Genomic DNA, 22,290 nt, shown 5'->3' with positions numbered 1-22,290 from the left:
GTCTATAAATACCCCACTCCTCTCATTTTGGTGGTTGGAAGATTTTTGGAAGAAGATCAGAGCTCCTAGAAGATTGTGCAGCCCACGCAATTGATATGGTTTGCGCGGACTGCGCAAACCCATGAAGCTACACTCTATTTCATCTTTTCTTGCACATTTCTTGTAATTTTATGCCTTCTAATCTTTCCTTTTCTTTCTACCTTATCTCTGACATCTTCTAAAGAAAAGATCAGACGATCGAATCCGCACAACATTCCTCTTAAAGAGATGATCAGATCACAAGTTGAAATGCTGCCGGATTTGATATTCAGATTCAATATCCAAACTTTGTCAATTTTTGTAATCTATCTCAGAATCGAGGCATACTTGAAGATGTAAACCAACTCAATATTAATAATATGATGACTGTTTTTCATTACGTTTCCACTCTTATGTTTGAATAAGATAATCTCCCAAATCAAATACATTTGTTTCTTGTTCGAAGCAATCACCTCCGGTGAGGAGTCTCGAGCACTAGACCTCCCGCTCTAATACCACTTGCTCTAAAAGCTCGAATTGATAGAGCATGGGGAATCAATCCCTTTATCTAATAGCTCAAGTCAGGCCCTCAACCAAACCCCCCTCGTGGGCCCCACTTCACATGGGTCTTGCCTCACACGAGCTAAGGGTATTTTTGTAAATACCCTTTTTAAGTAAAGCCCTAATAATAAAAACAAGAGGGGTGGGGGTGTGTGAGCATTAGAGCTCTCCACTCTCTCTCTCTCTCTCTCTCTCTCTCTCTCTCTCTCTCTTCTCCTTACATTCTTTCTTCTAGATCGAGAATATGGTATTAGAGCAACTTTGATCCGGGTTTTGCTTCTTGATCTCTCTTCTTATTCTTTTTTTCAATCTCTAGTGGGAAACCCTAAAGTGTCTAGGGCTGATCTATCTTAATCTCTTTCGAGTGTTGTACCCCCACATGATGAGTGGTGAAATTGTGTTTAACGAGTATGTGTAAGTCTCACTTTTGCATTATACCAGCGAGATGGGTGAGCAGCCCACTTGACTTTGATTTTTTCTGTGTTTCAAGGGATGAACAAAAAAGAAATAATTCCCTGTGGAGTCCTCCATGAATAGGTGGTGGGTGTACCATAGCTATGTTAGTGTGATGGGACAAAGTGGGCCATCATTCATCCAGTGTGCAATCTATGTTAAGTTTCTCAAAGCATGGAATCAGATTTGAGGATTGAAAATTGAGAAGTTCGTGAAGACCCTCATTTATTGTGTTGATCAAGACGAGTTGAAAGTCGGAATCAGGTATTGATTTAATACATCAGTTTGTTGGAGAATTTGTATTGAAGGAAAATTCTTGTTATTATTCAGATGGATTCCAAAAATGATCCCCAAGAGCAGTATTTTATCGTCATCAGATTTGGTGCCCCTCCAAATAGCGTCCGTGAAATTGAATGGCACAAACTATCTATAATGGACCACATTTGTAGAAGCTTTTCTTACTGGAAAAAGGAAAGTTAGATATTTGACATCCCCCAAGCCTAATACCACTGCGACAAATTATGATGATTGGGTGGTAGAGGATGCCCAAATTAAGGCATTGTTGTGGAATAACATGGAATTACATATCAATCCCCATCATCCACCGTTGCAAGTTTACTAAAGACATTCTGAGAGAAGTATTGAAGCACCTAGTGATGTGTCATATGCCAGTTCTACCAATTCGTCTGAAGATCCTCCTCTTCAGTCTTCACCAGATTTGCTGAATGAAGCTAATACACCTATTGTTGTTTGAAAGGGTATACGTTTTTGTACTCTACATCCGATTTCCATTTTTGTTTCATTGAATGGTCTATCACCTTCATTTCAGCAGTTTGCTTTGTTCTTGTTTTCTGTGTCTGTCCCTCGATCATGTCAGGAGGCTCTACATTCTGATGGGCGGGAAAGAGCTATGGAAGAAGAAATGACTGCGCTTCATCAAAATCAAACTTAGACTTCGGCTATGTTACTTGTAGGAAAGTGTGCAATAGGGTGCAGATGGGTATCTACCGTGAAGTACAAGTTTGATGGCACTGTGGATCGTTTAATTTAAAGGCTCATCTTGTGGCAAAAGGATATACTCAAATGTTTGGAATTGACTACTCTGAAACATTTTCCCCAGTGGCCAAGTTTCATTCAATTCATGTGGTGATCTCTATTGCCGCAAATTTAGATTGGCCCCTATATCAATTAGATGTAAAGAATGCATTTCTTCATGCTGATTTACTTGAAGTGTACATGGAGCAACCACCTGGCTTTGTTGCTCAGGGGTAGTCTGATAAAATCTGTTGGCTAAGAAAGTCGATTTATAGGTTAAAGCAGTCTCCACATGCATGATTTGACAAATATAGTATAGTGATAATGCAGTTTGGGATGAAAGGATGTCGGGTTGATCACCCAGTATTTGTTAGGCAGAGTGAAAATGACACTTTGGTTCTTGTTGTTTACATGGACGACATCATCATTTCTGGAAATGATAGTAAAGGCATATTTGAGTTGAAGAAGTTCTTGTAGCAACACTTTTGTACAAAGGATTTAGGCTATCTTCGATACTTTCTGGGTATTCAGGTAACTCGATCAAAGTTGGGAATTAATTTATTGCAAAGGAAATATGTTATGGACTTGTTAGAAGATACATGTTTAATGGGGGCTAAGCCGATTACAACTCCCATTGATGCAAATTCTAAGTTAAGAACAGATCAATGTTGTTAAACCACATATGCAGTTCTGTGCGATTGCATATGCCCGTGCGCATATGCGATCGCTCAATTGCATATTTAATTTTTAATTTTTATTTTTTGAAAAAAAATGAGAAAATAAGGAGAAAAATTAGTAATTTTACATATATAAAATTAGTTTGTGACTTGTTAGAAAAATGAATGAAGTACATCAAATTCAACATTCAACAATATAGTTAAGTAATAAAACAATCAAATAAATCTATTTATTGTACAAATACAATTTTAAAGTTGCATTTTAATGTTTATTATTTATACACTATAACACTAACACTACTTACAAGTTACAATAGGTTACAACTTAATTACACTAGCACTAAGTTACATTCAACAATATACTTACACAACTTAGTTACAAGTTACACTACTTACTGTAGTTCGATTATTTATTTATTTATTTATTTTTATTTTTGCAAATAAATAAAATAATGTGCCAATAGTTGGCGGATATGTAATCGCATACATCACATATGTGATCGCATATCCTTGCACATTTAGCATATGTGATTGCATATGCCATCAGATGGGAATTCACATATGCGATCGCATCTACGAATATGCAGTCGCATTTATGATATATATGCTCCATCTTGAGGGGGAGTGTTAGAATGGTCACATCACACATGTGGACACATGTGACGTGTCCACATGTGTGACCATCATGTTTAGGTCTGGTCTTTGTGCATGGGTTGAGTATACATGAGCTTTTGATTATATGCTACCGTGCTTATTTATGTTTCTTAGTGTAAAGGTATTTTTGTAATTTTCCCCTTTAAGTGAAGCCCTAACAATAAAACAAGAGGAGTGGGGGCGGGTGAGCACCAGAGTTGTCCACTCTCTCTCTCTCTCTCTCTCTCTCTCTTCCTTACATTCTTTCTTCTAGATTGAGAACAAAAAGAAAAAAAGAAAGAGAAAAACTAAAAAACTACCTAGGTCTGAGATGGACTCTCTTCTTCTTTCTCCTTCTCTTCTTCTCTTTTGCCAGCAACGTCTCTCTCACTCTCTCTCTGTCTCTTTTGGCTTTTTTTCATTTTAATAAGTAAAAAAGCAATGAGGGTGACATGTCCTCATTGCAGCCAAGTTTTAAAAGGAGGTCTTAAGTCTAACTAGTTGGACCACAAGCTATGGCCCACCAAGCGATAACTTCCAACCTGTTAAGTGCATGTGAAATCCAACCCTTCCAAGAGGTTGGCATCACCATGAGGATCACTTGGTACATAAATCGGCCCTATCGACTCATCTTGGGGGTCACACCATGAAAACAACATGTACCATGGATAAACTACAAAATACAAGTGTGGTGCACTCAATGAGTCAATATAATAGATTTGTGCGCAAGGTGATCCTCATATTGGGGCCAGCCTATTGTATGGGTATGATGTTGCACACAAAAGGTTTGAAGTTGTCTACTAGGTGGACCGTTACTTATAGTCCAACTGTTTGGACTTGAGGCCTACCTTTAAGATAAGAGATATGATATTCTAGCCATGTATGATGCTTGATAACCTATGCTAAAAATTTGTATATGTGGCACATATTAAAGAAAACTAAACCGATTAAAATGTGGGTGGGGTCCACAATTACTAAGTCACAGTCCCAAAAGCAGATTGTTCGAATGACCCTACCTGTTTATTTGGGGACACTTGTTTGTTGAAATAGGACCACTAGATATTTTTTATTCTTCAGCATCCAATAAATGTTCATCAATCAAATAGTTGGGTAATGAAATAATCACAATTTCTAGCTGATTGCATTAGTGGGATGAGTGCTATAGATTGCATGAATTTTGGGGCCATTTGGGGCATTCAAGTGGTCCCCCAAATCGGCAACATTATTCATTTGATTTTAATTTTAATTTTTTCTTTAAACTAATTAGGGGGAATGATGTCAAATGCTTAAGAATGTGAACTAATGGGATGAGTGCCATAGCTTGCATGAATTTCGGGCCAATTTCAGGTCATTCTGTCTAGCAAGTTAGTGAAAATCATAAGACATGCTGAGAGCTAAAACAACATTCATGCTAAAGACTAGATTCTAATGCCATCATAAAATGTTTAAATCCACAAAAGAATACATATTTGTTATCCTCTAAATATTCCAATTTTTTCCGACTTTAAAAATTTTTATTTATTTATTTATTTTACTGTTACACATAACTGTAACGATGGGGACTGTTACGACCACCATTACCCTTAACAACATACCTTGATGCATGTCCTTCTAGGTATCCCTAATTGTTCCCAACCCCAAGTTTAGGGTTGTGATGTAGTAATAACTCATGAGAACGAGGTCGAATCCACAAGGACTAAACTTGTACGTATAAAAGAACTAGAACTAGAACTAGAAGATGATCTAAATCTAAATTCTGGAATAAAAGAGAGTAAGTGTGAATAATGTTTAAACTATCAATTAAAGGTGAGAACTAGGGTGCCAAGGATTCAATAAACACAATTGGAATTGGAGTCCTATCCTATCTAATTGGAAGATATAGCAATTTAAATCAAATCTGAACTTTTCATTGACCTAATTCTCAATGGAGGATAATTGTGAAGATTGGGATTCCATCACCCTACCATGCCCAAGAGACGATGGTGAACAATGGGATTTACCAATCTCATTGTCTCAAAACTGGTAAAAAAAAAAAAAGATATCTAAAGTTATCACAACATCTATTATAATTTGAGTCACAATATATCATAGAAAACTGAAAATATTCCTTTAATATCAAACTAGAAATCAATGAAGTTCAATAAGAACAAGAATCAAAGCAAAATAAACATCTGAACACGCTACAAGCTTCACCTTTTAGCCCTAGCTAAGAGGTTTAGCCAACCATAGACGTGATTGAAACCAAATCTCTTAAACAAAGCATGAAAAATAAACTAGGGAAGAAGAAAACCTCTTTAACGGTTGCTCCACCCTCTTTGTTATGCTCCTTGAGACCTTTCCAAACCCTAGAAGATGCTTTAGAGCATCTTAGGGAGTCCTATTTATAGTTGTGAAACTCCAATTTTCGCACCTAGTTGGAAAAATCTAGAAACCGCCTCAAATTTACGCACTCTCTGCAATTTGCTAAATTAAACTTCACTTTGCGCAGTTTTCCAAAATATACTTCACTTTGCACAGCTAAAATAGACTCCGAGTTTTAGAATATGCTTTTTTAAGACAATTTCAGGATTCCTTTTCTTCACTTCAAATCTTTGATTCTCTTCATTCCTCACTTGGTTTTCTTGGATCTTAGGCATGTGAATTCTTCGTTGATGACTTCTAAATCTCTAAATCTTCATTTAGTAATCTTTTGAGCATAAATCTTCTTTTTGGCATCAATTTCACCTTAAGCTCTCGAAATCACCTCGCACATGAAAACATGCATAATTAGATCAATTAAGCACTATCATGTTTATAAAACCAGGGTATAAATAGGGGGAAATATGTAATATTTCACACTCAACACTAATGCCCTCATTTCCGGCCCTTCAACATTGATGAAAGTCCCCTTATCCATGCCGTCTCTGGTTTCCTTAGCCCATTGCGGAACCTTCTCAATTGGCTTTCCATTTTATCTCCACTTCAAGCTTCTCTTAGGTTGCTTCGATGACCTTATTCTTCATTCCATCTTTCCTAGTCTTCAAAAACATCGATCTCAACATCCTCGTGCTCCAACTTTTTATCCTCTACTCATGTGCCTCCAACATTCTACACAATAGAGCATAGCCAATCTAATAGTTATCATATAAAAATTTCCCTTTAGTTTTATTAGCATGCTGGGGATTACACAACAATCTAGAGGCACATCTCCACTTCATCTACCTAGCTCTCATTTTATTGGAAACTTCCTCTTCAGTCTCTCCGTCCTTTTAAATAATAGAGCCAATAAAATGAAAATAATTCTATTTTTCGAAGTTACAATAAACTAAATACATATATAGTTGTGTAAATATACTAGAGATTTGGCATGCAAATGAGTCAGACAACTAAATTAGTCGTCACCCCTAACAGTAGTTCCCATACCCATGATAGCACACTATATTCTAAAAGTAGTATAGTTTTCCTTTTCCTTCACAATATTCATAATTGAAATAATGGAATTGCTATTTTTTCTGAAATGTATTTTGCAGACCTTTCTTGTGTGGCAACTTCTCTTATCAGTTATTTTCCTTAGGAGGCGGTATAGAGTCAATCAATTACTTGGATGCTTTCTTGTTGCAGTTGGTGTAATAATAACTGTTGCAAGGTAAGTAAATCATTAGTATCAATGCCCCAACAGGTTTACTAATTATGTCTGCTCTGTTTGTATTACATTTTGCCTTATTTTTTCTTTTTTTTTTTTAACTTATATTTTCAAATCTATAGCAACGCTTTTAAAATTCTTATTCAATTGACCCGAATTCATTCTAGAGGATCCGAGCAATGTTTTTGATCAAGGGGCATCTAGTTTTGGAGTGAGATAGACGGGCACAAACATAAACAGATGCATATTGTAGGAGAATTCATCAAATGAGATATAGTATTTATATCCAAAAACAGAAATAACTGGGCTAGGACCCTACATCAGAATGAACTAAATAAAAAAGTTCTATACTTTTTAGTACCAGGGGTAAAATTTGTTTTACAAAGTTTTGACAATTGACAAAAATCACATTTAAATTCAACATTTGATAGAATTTATTGGGAAATAACAACATAAGGCAAATGACCCAGGTGAGCATGCCAAAGCTAGATAGGTTCTTTTCTAAGATGTGACTTTGAAACATGAGCAGTAGAGGTGTCACCGGCATTGAATAAGTGCAGACCATGGGCTTCACATCCACCACCGCTCTTGGTTTGCAGATCCTTTGTAACACAAGAAGGAAAAATGCGATACAATAATTTATCTGCTTAGTGAGGGAATTAGCAGATAATAAGTTGGAAAGAAAGAGACATGAAGAACAAATGGTTACTTTAGGATGACATGACCTGATAACATGGTATGCAAAAATGGTTATGTAACGGTAACGGCCATTACTGAAAAAACTGGCTGTAACGGCCCCATAATGGTCCTGAAACCAATAAAAAAATGCTGTAATGGCCCGTATTGTAATGGTAACAGCAGTGGCCGTTACGACCACCGTTACTGTTATGGAACACCTTGCCTGATCAGCTCCTTTCCTAGAGGCTATAAAAAAGGACCATCAGTGACTTTATGCAACTAAAGGATTTGGAATACAAAAGAAAGTTACCTTCCCATATTGGTCATATAATCCATAGCGCTAGAGTTAATTATCCAAGATGTGGATGGATGTGCATAGGATTGAGTAGAACAAGCAAATGTGCCTCCCTGCCCATTAGAAGTACTCGTTGAATGTGAATGACAGCTCTGCCAGCTCCTGATGGAGGTCACTAGTGGTCTGGCTGAGGGCACTGATCGATCTCTGGAATCTTGAACATCCGAAGCCTGCTCCCTCTCAACCTCAAAACTATGAGCTGCTCTCTTGGGCTTAGGTCAGAGATTAGGGTGAAGATCATAGTAGTGCTTACAGACATGTCTGTGATGACCAAAATGAGTACAACTGAGTTTCTCCTTGTCGCTGTTCTAAGAGGATGATCAAGATTGACCTTTCTTTGAAGGTCCTCGACGTGGAGGCTTTGACCTGACAGGAAAGGCAGATCTCTCTGGAATAACTGAACTCTGCATACCCGAAGAGTCCCTACAACGATCTTTGCCTCTTCCATAATTGTAGATTATCTCAAAAGAAGGAAGGTTTCTCTGCACAAGACCTTTTTTGTTTTTTGAAAGATTTCTCTTCCCAAGACCTAGACACGCTAAAGCTTAAAATCAGAGCATAGCCCACATAGAAACTCAATCTGTGTCATCGTTCCATATGTTTTTTAAGTGCATCAGGAGGGGAAGCAACTGGTTGGCAATGATCCAGCTCTTCCCTCTTGTAACTAATCACGAAGTAGAGAAGAAGAGTTTTTGAGAGAGAAAGGGTTGTGTAGAGAATAGGATAATCTCAAATGGCCCAATGCTATATTATTAAAACCTAATTGACATAAAAGGAAATGATGTCCACCTGGAGCACTAAAATAAGATACACACCACATAGAAAATATCTCACACACACCATCTATACCCATACATGCATACACTACTACATCACACACACGCTACTCTTATAATACCCCTCAAGCTAGAGTGAAGATGTCACACATGCCCTGATTGCCCATAATTGCTTGGAGAAGAGAAGGATGTATGGCCTTGGTAAGAATATCTGTCAGCTGGTTGTTAGATTGAATGTGAAGGGTATAAAGTAGGCCATATGAAGTCTTCTCACGGACAAAGTGACAATCAACTTCAACGTGTATTTTCTCCTTTAATGAAACACAGGATACATGCATGACAAGGAACTGCTAGTGTTTTGTCCTTTCATGAAAGACAGGATCACATGCAATGTGAATAACAACCTAATCGTCACAGTTCAACAGAATTTGGGTGGAGATTGTGATGCCCATGTCGTGGAGGGATTGAAGCCAGATAACCTCGCATGCAACATAAGCCATATAACAACTTAGGAGGATGATTGAGAAAAAATGAACTATTTTAGCTCTTTCATGAAACAAGGTTACCTCTTACAAACGTGTAATAACTAGAAGTGGAGTGTCGATCGTTTGACGATCGGCCCTATCTGCATCACAACGTGCCTGAATATCCAACTGACCATTATTGCCATATGAAGCCCTTTTACTTGGAGCTCATTTCAAGTAGCGGAGGATCCTATACACAGTATCGAGATTGTGGGAGCAAGGACTTTGCGTGAACTGACAAACCATTTTCACAACTCCATCACATCAGGGTGTACTAGCTGATATGTAACGGTAACGGCCAAGTCCGTTACGCGATACAGGGGTTGAAACAGTGACCCCCTAGTTTTTGGCTCAGATCAGCCATTACGAGGGACGTAGTGGTCAGTAACGACTTGTTTTTTTGTCTTTTTAAGTTGTGATTTTTCTCATTTATATGCACTTTTCTCTTTTCCAAACTCTTTCCTAAACTATTCTATTGCAAATTCCGACCACTCTTAGCTTGAATTTGAGGATCAAAACAAGTTATTTCAAGGATTTGGTTGAATCGAAACTCCGTAGGCCATTTTCCTGAAAATCTTCAAAAATAGGTATTTATATATTATTTTTTAAAAATCCCTGTTGTCATGATTGAATATGATGCATATTCAAATTAGAACATATTAGTGTGCATTTTACAGATTATGCAACTGATTTTCTTTTCTTTTCTTTTTTATTTTTGGACTATTTTCGGTCAATTTTTTAAATATTAGGGAAAATCATTTTTTTTTCAATAATTTTCTATTTTAATGGTTGAATATTGTGTTTTAATGATAGTAGAACATATAAATGTTTTTTTTTACAGATTATGCAATTGATTTGGTATTTTTTTGCGTTCACAGACCATTTTCGGCCTATTCTTAAAAATTAGGAAAAATCAAATGTTCTTCAATCTTTTTCTGTTTTAATGATTGAATATGATGTGTTAATGATAGTCATGGTGTGTCATAAAGGCTGTTACACAAAGGTAATGATGGCAACCGTTACACATTACGGGGTCGTAAAGGTCATAACGGCCGTTACAGATAAAATAACCCGTAAAGGCCGTTAAAACCCTCGTAACGGCCCGTTATGCCCGCCCCCCCTGTAAAGGCTGCTGTTACGGGGCCGATAGAGGTTTTTCGGGGTTTTTTTAATAGAAGAGAGAGAGAGAGAGAGAGAGAGAGAGAGAGAGAGAGAGAGAGAGAGACCATAACAGCCATTACGGGGGCCGTAATGGCCATTACAACCCATATCATAAAGGTAACAATGGTGGCTGTTACGGCCACCGTTACCATTACAGAATACCTTGATGATAGTAGAACATATAAATTTTATTTTTATAGATTATACAAATGATTTGGTATTTTTTTTGTATTTACAGACTATTTTTGGCCTATTTTTAAAAATTAGGGAAAAAATCAATTTGTTTCTGTTTTAATGGTTGAATATGACTTGTTAATGATATTAGAACATATAAAAGTTATTTTTACAGATTATGCAAATGATTTGGTTTTTTTTTTTTTTTTTTGGTATTTTTTGTATTTACGGTCTATTTTAGGCGTATTTTTAAATTTTAGGAAATGTCAAAATTTTTCAATCTTTTTCTGTTTTAATGATTAAGTATGTTGTGCTAATGATTGTAAAACTTATAAATGTTCTTTTTCCAAATTATGCAAATGATTTGGTATTTTTTTTGTTTTTTTTTTAAAAATTTTGGACTATTTTTGGCCTATTTTTAAAAATTAGGAAAAATCATTTTTTATCAATCTTTTTCTGTTTAAATGGTTGAATATGATGTATTACTGATAGTAGAATATATAAATGTTCTTTTAACATATTATGCATTTGATTTTCTATGTTTTTTTATTTACGAACTATTTTCGTCCTATTTTTTAAAATTAGGAAAAAAATCAATATTTTTCTATTTTAATGGTTGAATGTGATGTGTTAATGATAGTAGAACATACAAATGTTCTTTTCACGGATTACATAATTGATTTGGTATTTATTTATTTTTTTGTATTTTCGGACTATTTTCACCCTATTTTTAAAAGTTCGGAATTTTTTTTTCATTCTTTTTCTATTTTAATGGTTAATATGATGTGTTAGTGATAGTACAACATATAAATGTTCTTTTTACAGATTATGCAATTCATTTAGTATTATTTTGTATTTATGGACTATTTTCAGCTTATTTTTAAAAATTAAGAAAAGTATGTCTTTTTTTTTTTTTTTTTCTTGTTTGATGTTTGAATAAGAGTGTGGTATTAATATAAGATGACGTGATGTGCTTGAATGTCATATTTTCATTATTGATTCAATCTTTTAATTTTTATTTTTTTTCAAATTAGTGACTGTATGTTTATATTTTCTTGTTTTGGGCTGGTTTTGGAGCTACGTAATCATAGGGTATAGTACTTTTTTATTGATTAGGTTTAGAAGATGTTAGAACATTATTTCATTAATCTATTTACAAGTTTCGAGATTTAATTAATCCATTCTCTTATAAAAATTGTATTTAGATGTGGAGAACCAAATAGACTCTCACACAGGCCATATCTACCAAAGAAAATGTTTGGCCAACAGGGAAGTGAGGATATTGAATGGCAACATTGTTCGAGGATAGGTGGTGGTAGGCACCAAATTAAGTGCAACCATTGTGATGGACTAATAACTAGTGGAATTACACGACTTAAACAACATTTGGTACATTGAAAGGGTCAAGTTACGGGATGTATCAGAGTGTGAAAAGAGATAATGATTTTGATGCAAGTTAGGTTGGATGAGTCAGGGGAAACGAGTTGTTGAGAGAGAGAGAGAGAGAGAGAGAGAGAGAGAGCTTGGGTTTTTTTAGCACTTTCATCTCCCAAAATAGATTTTTTCTTTCCGTGCTCGCTTCTCCAAAACTAAGGTTTTTCATCTGCAACGACGGAATAGGAAATGGGACACTCAAACGTCTGGAACTCTCATTCGAAGAGCTACGGCCCTGGATCACGTAGCTGTCGTGTCTTTGGAAACCCACACGGGTTGATCAGGAAGTATGGGCTTATATGCTGCAGGCAGTGCTTCTGAAGCAATGCTAAGGAGATTGGCTTCATCAAGTATTTTAAGAGGAGAAATGCTTCATAAGCGGCACGCAATGAAGGAAGATGCATCAAAATTTTATTTTTGTTTTTGTTTTGTTCTCCTGCTAATTTTTAGAATAGGTTTCCATACAAGTTAGTATTCTCTCAGTTTGGAAGGTCATTCACTGGATTTTCTATGTTTGAATTTACTTGGTGGTTAATGAATTCTCTTCCTCTTTGAACAAAAAAAGAAAAAAAAAGAAAAGGGAAACGAGTTGTTGTGCAGAAGAAGAAAGATAAGATTTTGGAATCGACCCAACATGAGGTGTTTGGTCTTGAATATATGAATGTTCGTGATGAAGAGATCATTGATTCTGACAAAGATTCAGATTGGGAAATAACTATAGCTAGAAGAGAGAGCGCATGCCTTGCTCATGATGAAGAAGAATGTCATTGAATGTTTGGCGCGGGATCTATACGTGGGAGTGCAGCCTGTAGTGCAATTGCATCTGTAAGTGGGGGTAGGTTGGGTTTATTATGAAGTATGTTTGCCAGCCGAATGGAGGCATTTTCACTTAATGCCCCTGTGGATGTGGATTTGGAAGACAATGAGCCAAGGAGACCCTCTATTGATTCGATCATATTTAGGAAAGACTCAACTAAACAAAACAAGATAAAACAAATGTGGAGTAAAACTTCCATTGAGAAGCAGGGCAACAACAAAATTATTTATACATATTTGCAAGTAGTAATTGATGCCGCAACAGAAGCAAGTGAAGGAATTAAAGCTCCCACGGCTAGGGAAATTGGGGGAAACGGACAGATGCAAAGTATGCGGATGTAAAAGCATACATGACTACCTTTAAACCCATATAGCAGGCCAAAGGATGCACAATCATGTGCGATGGTTGGACTAGCCCAACCAAACGGAGCATGATCAACTTTATGGTGTATTGCCACTTGGAAATGGTGTAACATAAGTTGATTGATGCATCAAATGAAACAAAAAATGCTACTTATATTTTCTCCCTAATGGATAAAATGGTGGATGAGATTGGAGAGGAGAATGTAGTATGGGTTTTTGCAGATAATGAAGCAACATATAAGGCTTCAAGACAAAAGTTGATGATAAAGAGAAAACATATATTTTGGTCACCATTAGTTGCCCACTGTATTATTCTTATATTGGAAATATTTTTTTTGGGGGGGGGGGGGGGGGTTGGGATGGGGGGGATTTGTTAAGGAAATTGTCGAAAGGGCAAGAAAAGCTACGAATTTATTTACAATCATAATCAAGTAGTTGCAATAATGAGGAGGTTTACGAAGGGAAGAGAGTTGTTTAGGCTTTTGGTGACTAGATTTGCAACTAACTTTATAGCCTTGGAGAGTTTGTACGAGCATAGGGGAGAATTGAGTGAGATGTTCGCTTTCCAAGATTGACTCAACACAAAACATGGGAAGAAGACATCAGGGACTCCAGTTAAGGTTGTGAAGATCGTAAGGGACAACAAATATTGGAAGAAGGTCCGAAAGATCCTAAAGGTGATGGAGCCACTAATGAGGGTACTCTGTCTTGTTAAAACCGACGAAGCACCTACTATGGGCTTCCTCTACAATGTCATGGATAAGGCGAAGCTAAAAATTCAACTTGATTGTTCAAACTAGGAGGTCTACTAGAGGATGATCGATAAGAGATGAACAAGACAACTCCATCACGAACTTCATCTAACAGGTTATTGTCTAAATCCTAGAGACAGATATGCACAATCATTTGTTGCGGATGATGAGGTTCGTGTTGGGCTAAAGAATGTGATAAAGAGATTAGAGTTTAACGTAGATATGCAAATAAAGGCGTTAAATGCAGTGCAGTGCGATTGCATCTGCAAGTGGGGGTAAGTTTTGTGGATTACGATGTATATTTGGTAGTCGACGCAAGGCATCTTCACGTAATGCTCCTGTGGATGTGGATGTGGAAGTAGACGAGCCAAGGAGACCCTCTATTGATCTGATCAAATTTAGGAAAGAATCAACTAAACAAAAGAAGATTTAAAAAAAAAATGTGGAGTAAAACTTCCATTGAGAAGCTGGGTAGGGTAGCAACGAAGTTATTTATATATGCCAACATACTCCATAATGCGACCAATTCTCCATATTGGTAGGTGGTAATTGATGAAGTAGTAGAAGCAGGAGAAGAAATTTAAGCTCCCATGGCTAGGGAGATTAGGGGGAAATGGACAAATGCAGAGTATATGGATGTGAAAGCATACGTGAGCTATCTTTAAACCCATATGGCAGGCCAAATGATGCACGATCATGTGCGATGGTTGGACTGGCCTAACCAGACGCAACATGATGAACTTTATGGTGTATTGCCACTTAGGAACGGTGTACCATAAGTCAATTGATGCATTAGATGAAACAAAAAAATGCTACTTATTTTTCCCCAATGAATAAAATGGTGGATGGGATTGGAGAGGAGATTGTGGTGCAGATTTTTACAGATAATGAAGCAACATATAAGGCTGCTGGACAAAAGTTGATGATAAAGAGACCACATATATTTTAGTTACCATGTGTTACCCATTGTATTTATCTTACAATGGAATATATTGGGAAGAAAAGTGTTTAGGAAATGGTTGAAAGGACGAGAAGTGAGGCATTTATTTACAATCATAATCAAGTAGTTGCAATGATGAGGAGGTTTACGAAGGGAAGAGAGTTGCTTAGGGCTACGGCGACTAGTTTTGCAACTAACTTTATAGCCCTGGAGAGTTTGTATTAGCATAGGGGAGAGTTGAGTGAGATGTTCGCTTCCTAAGATTGGCTCAACACAAAACATTGAAAGAAGACATCAGGGACTCCGGTTGAGGTTGTGAAGACCATAAGGGACAACAAATATTTGAAGAAGGTCCGAAAGATCCTAAAGGTGATGAAGCCACTAATGAGGGTACTCCGTCTTGTTAAAACCGATGAAGCACCTACCGTGGGCTTCCTCTACGATGCCATGGATAAGATGAAGCTGGCAATTCAACGTGATTATTCAAAATAGGAGGTCTACTAGAGGATAATCGATAAGAGATGGACAAGACAACTCTATGAACTTCATCCAGTAGCTTACTGTCTAATTCCTAGATATAGATATGCCCAATCATTTGTCGTGGATGATGAGGTTCGTATTGGGCTAAAATTTGACTTCATTCTGGGATCCTATTATTAAAAAAACTAGATCAAGATTCACAAGATGGAAAAGTCATGTCTTCAATCTTTATCAAATCCACCCTATCCAACCTCCCAATGTACTTTTTATCTTTATTCAAGGTTCCAATTTTCGTGGCAAGGAAAATACTGAAATTAAGCTTGATTTCTTGCAGGATAAGAGAGGAAAAGCACAAAATTCATCAGGAAAAGTGGGATGATGTCTAGAAATAAAAAAGGGATTAGGCTTGGGTGTCGGAAGAATCCAGCAAAGGAAGTGGGCTTTATTGGGAAAAATGGTAGTGGAGGTTTGGAGAGGAAATGAGAGCATTGTGGATGGACTATTCTTAGGAAATACAGGTCTTCTGACGGGGTTTGGTTCTTGGTGGTCCCTGCTCATAATGTGATTTCGATATCTAGAAAGCTACAAGTCTTTTGGGTAGAAGAGAGCATCACGAATGTAGGTCTATCCATCATAAAGTGGGTAGACTATGATGGTTCTCAATTTGTCATTGGCCAAGTTGAAAAGGTTTGGTTGTGGGAGGATATGTTGCTGGGACTAGCCATTGAAACCTTTCTCTACTCTTTACATCTCTTGGCTCCTAATCATGGCATGATGATTAAGGTATCTTATTTGGAGGAACCTCTATGACAAGACTAGCGCCTTATTTGTGCTCCTAGGGAAGCTTTACGATGTTAGCATTGACTGTTCTACCAAAGACAGAAAGGTTTAGAAGTGGTTGTCTAGTGGAAATTTCACTTTCGTATCCTTAGTCAAGCCTTCGTGCATTTGAGCCTCCTACCCTTGTTCCAATATTTGGAAGGCTCCTCTTGCCACTTCTCCCCCCAGGGTCCAAGCTTTTGCCTAGATCACTATAGCAAATAAATTCGCACTGTAGACAACTTAAGAAGAGAAACTTTGATCTTCCAAATATGTGAATCATGTACAGACAAGATGTGGAGTTTGTTAACCACCTATTCATTCTATTGTTAGATACCTTGCTTTGTGTGGTCTCATTTTACTCAAATGTTCTAGCTTTCTTGGTTATTAAATGAGTCGATCTTTGGTGTCATCGCCAGATGGACAGAAACCCAAGGCTCAGTTATTTGCAAATGCTCATCAACGGCATTTTTGGGGGGCTTTGGAGAGAGGACTGCTAGAATATTTGATAGAAATGCATTATAGATTGCTTTTGTAATTAGTTCAATCTCCTCTGTGATCTTTGGGTTGGATCTTCACAGCCCTAAATTTAGGGGATTATCCATTGAGTTGTTACGAAGGGATTGGGATTCAATTCTATTCAGGTCATGGAGTAACGAGTTGTTTTTTGTTATTCCTATTGGCTTGGGGCTTTGCCTTGGTGGTTTTTAGACCTGTTTGGTTTTCCAATTACTATGATAAATGGCTGTAAATGGGTAAATGATTACTTATTCTTGTAATTGTGTGGTGACATCACTCATGTTTGACTGCAATGATGATTTTGCTACATTTTTGTTTCACCATGAAATCACTGTAAAAATGTTAGTTTTATAATGTGAAAATGTAACGATTAGGATTTACTTTTCCTATTTTCTTTACAAGTGTATTTGACTCTCGAATTACTAGCCACAATTCCTGATTAAACAAACACTTGGAAATGATAATGATGGTTCATTTACATTGCATTTCATAGGAAATTGGAAAACCAAACAAGTCTGAAGGGTAAACCCCATTTCTCTTTTTGCAGTCCCTTGTCTATCCTCACTAATTGCCTTTATGACCTTAACATTCTATTGAGAGCCTCTACAACCACCATAAATAGGAATGGGAAGAGAGGATCTCCCTGATGAAAACCTCTAGTACCACAAAAGAAAGAAGCCTTTTGGAGACCCATTAACCAAGATTAAGAAAGAGTCAAAAGCTGCACACTCCTTTTTCCATTGCCTCCGTCTATCACTGAAGCCAAATCTTCTCAGCATATATTCGAGGATATAAATACAGAATATGGAAACATGAATTAAAAGAAGTAACCTAGATCTCATACTGTGATAGGAAATCAGAGACGAGAAACACACATCTCAGGCACTATAAGAGCTACGGCCTGCTCCTACATATTAAAACTTCCAAGTTCTCAAGACGCTACTTGATATAAGATGGCTGAATTTGGTAGTGCGCAACAATAAATGAATATTACATAACAAAATAAGGTAACATCTTTTCCATTTCTCTGTGGAAATATCTGACAAAAAAGTAATGGGTGAAGCCTAAATCTTAAGACAAGTGATATGGTCACAATCAGATGGTTAGAACTGTTGGTGCTCCTTGTCTATTTTCTCCGATTCAAATTTTAGAGTTAAACAAGTGATGCTAACTAACATTCCTTAAACATATGACCAGTATCTGGGCTAGCATGGTTTGTGACTGAGCATTATCTTCATTTTATTTATTTATTTATTTTTTTTTGTGCATAAGGTCAGCACATTAAAATGACAGAACCATATTGTGCTTTCCTATTCAGGCTTAGTACAATGCTGAGAAAAGTCCAATAGATAGTTGGTTTACCATAATATTTTTGCTGGCGGTGATATATGCTGGCGTAGTCCATAGTCCATATTGGTATTCAGATTCTGTTCATGTTTGCAGTGGATCCAGTGCTGGTGCTTCAATGAAAGAAGCTGGAATTTTTTGGACACTTTTGATGATTACTTCATTTATGTTTCAAGCTGCTGATACAGTGTTGAAGGTTGTTAACATTCCCAAAGGATTTGATAAATTGTATCACCTCTTATGATTCTTCTCAACTGAAATTTTCTCTGATAAAATTTTCCTTTGTTGTTTTTTGGTAGGAAATAATATTCCTGGATGCTGCCCGACAATTAAAGGTATTGTTCTGGCACCATTTCTTTTATTCTTGAGCTCCGAAGAATCTTAGTGTGCCCGAAATTGAACTAATTTGTATCATTTTTCTATCTTCAAATACCTGTCCAAATTCATTATGGTGTACATTTTCTAATGGATGAAGAGGAAATATAAATGCTCAATCGAGCTTTTGTTTGGCTTGACAAATGCAGATGTTGGCTGTTCTTCTGGTTCCAAATCATTCATGTGGTGGGATCCATGGTAGACGAGATAACCCTAAAATCTCCATCATCAGATGATCCTCATTGTCCAATGTAGTCCATGTTAAATGTGGATTATTGGTTCCAGTTGTCCATTTCCAATGGAGGTCCAGAATAATCTGATTAGAGAGATATTAGGCATTTCCATTGCCCATGATGGATTTACCATCAGCAGTTCACATCACCAAAAAATCTGCTTGGTCGAACAAAAGATGCATTTTCTCTCACTCGAGCATCATATAGCACCTCTGATATCAAAGTTTAGCGTCTTTTTAAATTTTTACAATACACAACGATGCACCATTATATGTTGCAGGGAGGATCGGTCGATCTTTTTGTCGTTAACTCCTATGGGTCTGCTTTCCAAGTAAGTGATCTGAAATAAACCGAATCTAAATTCTAAGCATCTATAAACATTTTGGCAGACTGGTGAAAAAAGTTTCCTCCCCAAAGTATCATGCAAAGCTGATAATCCATAGCGTGCTTCAATTTGGTGCATTGGTGCAGGCACTGTTTATATTCCTTCTACTCCCTTTTCTATCCAAGTTATGGGGCATTCCATTCAATCAACTGCCTACATACCTTAAAGATGGAGCAGCCTGCTTTCTAAATATAGGATCTTTATCCACTGGTATGTTATTTGTACTTAAAACTAAATTTATGTTGGAACTGATGTTCTTTCCAAAAGTGAAATTCATTTGCAGAGCTGAACTGAAGAACATGCAGATATTGTTGTAGCCTAATAAACATTAACGGTGGTCTCTGAATCTCCACTATTTCCTCTCGTGCGGCTGCCTTGAGTTTTGGATCCACCTGATTTTTTATTTAATGTCCTAAAATGATCTAAAAAAATGGACGGACGGGGTGGATTTTTTATAGACATCATGGTGGGCCCCACATAGCATCGCAGCGCAGGAACTTCCTGCGAAAGAAATCCACGTCCGGACACAGATTAGCTATGAACCGAGAAGTGGGTACGTATTGTACAAAGACGAGTGTTGACACTCCTTGAGCTCCGAGTTGTACGAACGGTTCAAAGGAGATCAAAGTTACATGGGCCCCACAAGGATGTGTTTATCATATCCATACCGTTCATCCATTTGGCGAGAGTATTTTAGAGCACGAGTCCAAAAATGCTTCATATCCAAAGCTCAAATGGACCACACCATAAATAGCAGTGGGGATAGTGATTATCACCGTTAAAGCATTCGTAGGGCCCACCATAACCTTTATTTTCCATCCAATCTGTTCATAAGATCACACAAACCTGGATCAAATGAAGAGGTAAAACAAATATCATTTTGATCCAAAACTTATGTGACCCCCAAAAGGGTAGATGTTCAATCCCCCATTGCTTTGTGCGGTGTGGTCCACTTGATCTTTGCATGTCTTGTTTTTTGGCTCAAGACTTACGATGAGCTTGCCAAATGAACGGACGGTTTGGATATAACACATGCCTCATGATAGGATCCACAAAACTTGGTGATGTTAACACACCAACCAAGTCGGTGGTGTGTGGTACACCAGCCAATCCTCTTCTGCAGTAGCGATCTCATTACTGAAGTGAGTCACCAAGTTCTGTGGACCACACCAAGATATATTTGTTATATCCATACTATTCATCCATTTGGCGAGACCATTTTATGCCATGAGCCCAAAATTGAGGCATATCCAAAGCTCAAGTGGACCCCACCACAGGAAACAGTTGGGACAGTGACATCCACCATTGAAACCTTCCTAGGGGCTAGGGCCCACCATGATGTTTATTTGAGATCCAACCTGTTCGTAAGTTCACACAGACATGAAAGAAGGGAAGAACATAAATATCAATTTGATCAAAAACTTCTATGGCCCCCATGAAGTTTTTAATGGTAGGCGTTCAATCTTCACTGTTTTCTGTGGCGGGGTCCAATTGAGCTTTGGATCTGCCTCATTATTTGGCTTGACTCATAAAATGATCTCTCTAAATGGATGGACGGTTTAGATATATAACACATACATTATGGTGGGTCCACAGAACTTGGTGACATGCAGTCAGTGTATTGAATAACTCGTACACTTGATCGTACTGAGTAAAGTCTCATGGGCCCACCGAGAATGTATGTGGTTTATCCACACCATCCATCCATTTTCCAGCTCATTTTAGGGGTTTACCCAAAATTAAAGCATATCCAAAGCTCAAGTGGAACACATCAAAGGAAACAATGAGAATATTGATTCCACTGTTGAAACCTTCCTAGGGCCCATAGTGATGTTTATTTGTCATCAAAATTGTTTATAAGATCATGGAGCCATGGATGGAGGTAAAACATTAAAAAAATCAGCTTGATCCAAAACTTCCGTGGCCCCTAAGAATTTTTCTACGGCATATGTTCAATTCACACTATTTCTTATGGTGTGGTCCGCTTGAGGTTTGGATATGCTTCATTTTTTACAATAAGCCATAAAATTATATGTTAAAATGGATGGACGAAGTAGACAAAGTACATAAATCTCGATAAGCCCCATAGTGTTTACTCGGTATGCTTGGTGCACTGAGTTACTCAATACGCAATTTGCGGACTCTTTCCTCAATTGTAACTCACATGAAATTCTGATTTGATTTAACATCCTAGCCCTTCAACTGATTTGGGCTTATTACATTGAATACTAGCCAATGCTCTTATTTTGTCGATTATTGCAAATTTGTATGCTACTAGGGAGTAAAATGTCGTCTGGATCAGGAAAAGGAGCAAGGGACATTGGGTGGAAACATGGATGGCCAATGGAGGGGAATAAATATGGAGCCATACGCAACTACTGCGGCCAAGTGATACGAAGTGGGGGGGTGTCTAGGCTGAAGGAGCATTTAGCACGGGGGTAAAAGAATGTGAAGGATTGCCCGAGTGTAACAAAGCCAGTGAGAGAGGAGATGAGAAGAGTGTTAGTTGGGGCGAAGTCACATAAGCAACAACAGAAGGATTGGGAAAGGGATTTCAAGGAGCACCTATGGGGTTTTGGGCGGGGCTTGAGTGTCATCGGAGAGGAGCAAGATAATGACGACGACGATGAGGGAATTGCATACCCCAATGAATGTGTTACGACATGGGATAGGAGGGAGTTCAAACAGGTGATCCACAAGTCCCGGTCGTTGGAGTGGGAGGGGGAATAGAGGAGACAACTTGACAAGACTAGTTCGTCGTTTAGGAGCAATAGATGGTTTAGGGGAGCCATTGTGGGTGGTAGTGGTTCTAACGGGCATGGCCTACAACGCACACAACGCCCGTATTACAAATGCACCCATTGCAGGTATTAATTAGAAAAGGTTAAAAAAACATATGGAACAAAGGGATCAGGGAGAAAGTGGGGAGCGCCATATTTAGGTGGTTCGTCTCAAGTCAGAGACCAGCCAATGCAGCCAACAATCCTCACTTCAAAAATATGATTGAGGAGGTGCAGCGTGATGGGCCCGACGTGAAGCCTCCGACACCAACGAAGATTCTTGGGGTCTACCTTGATCAGGAGTACGAGGAGATGGGGGCTTCGGTACGTGCACTCAAGTCGAATTGGTAGCAATACGAGTTGACGGTCATGTGTGATGG

At 37.7% G+C, this 22,290-nt stretch overlaps 1 protein-coding gene and 1 pseudogene across 1 annotated transcript in view; both read left to right on the top strand.

The window, feature by feature from the left end:
• The first annotated feature begins 6,835 nt into the window (after positions 1–6,835).
• Positions 6,836–22,290, top strand: part of LOC131227533 (protein CLT1, chloroplastic-like) — a 42,220-nt gene continuing 26,765 nt past the window's right edge. The window contains exons 1-5 of the mRNA XM_058223337.1: positions 6,836–7,002; positions 18,234–18,333; positions 18,437–18,472; positions 19,026–19,076; positions 19,217–19,340. Of these exons, the coding sequence (XP_058079320.1) occupies positions 6,851–7,002; positions 18,234–18,333; positions 18,437–18,472; positions 19,026–19,076; positions 19,217–19,340 (463 nt within the window). The 5' untranslated portion in view covers positions 6,836–6,850. The remainder of the gene's footprint in view (positions 7,003–18,233; positions 18,334–18,436; positions 18,473–19,025; positions 19,077–19,216; positions 19,341–22,290) is intronic.
• Positions 12,185–12,479, top strand: LOC131227342 (small ribosomal subunit protein uS14z/uS14y/uS14x-like; annotated as a pseudogene).

The sequence above is a fragment of the Magnolia sinica genome, chromosome 15 (assembly GCF_029962835.1).
Source record: "Magnolia sinica isolate HGM2019 chromosome 15, MsV1, whole genome shotgun sequence".
NCBI classification, from domain to species: domain Eukaryota; kingdom Viridiplantae; phylum Streptophyta; class Magnoliopsida; order Magnoliales; family Magnoliaceae; genus Magnolia; species Magnolia sinica.
Note: the sequence above shows the minus strand (reverse complement) of the source record. Positions and strands in the feature narration are given on the sequence as shown.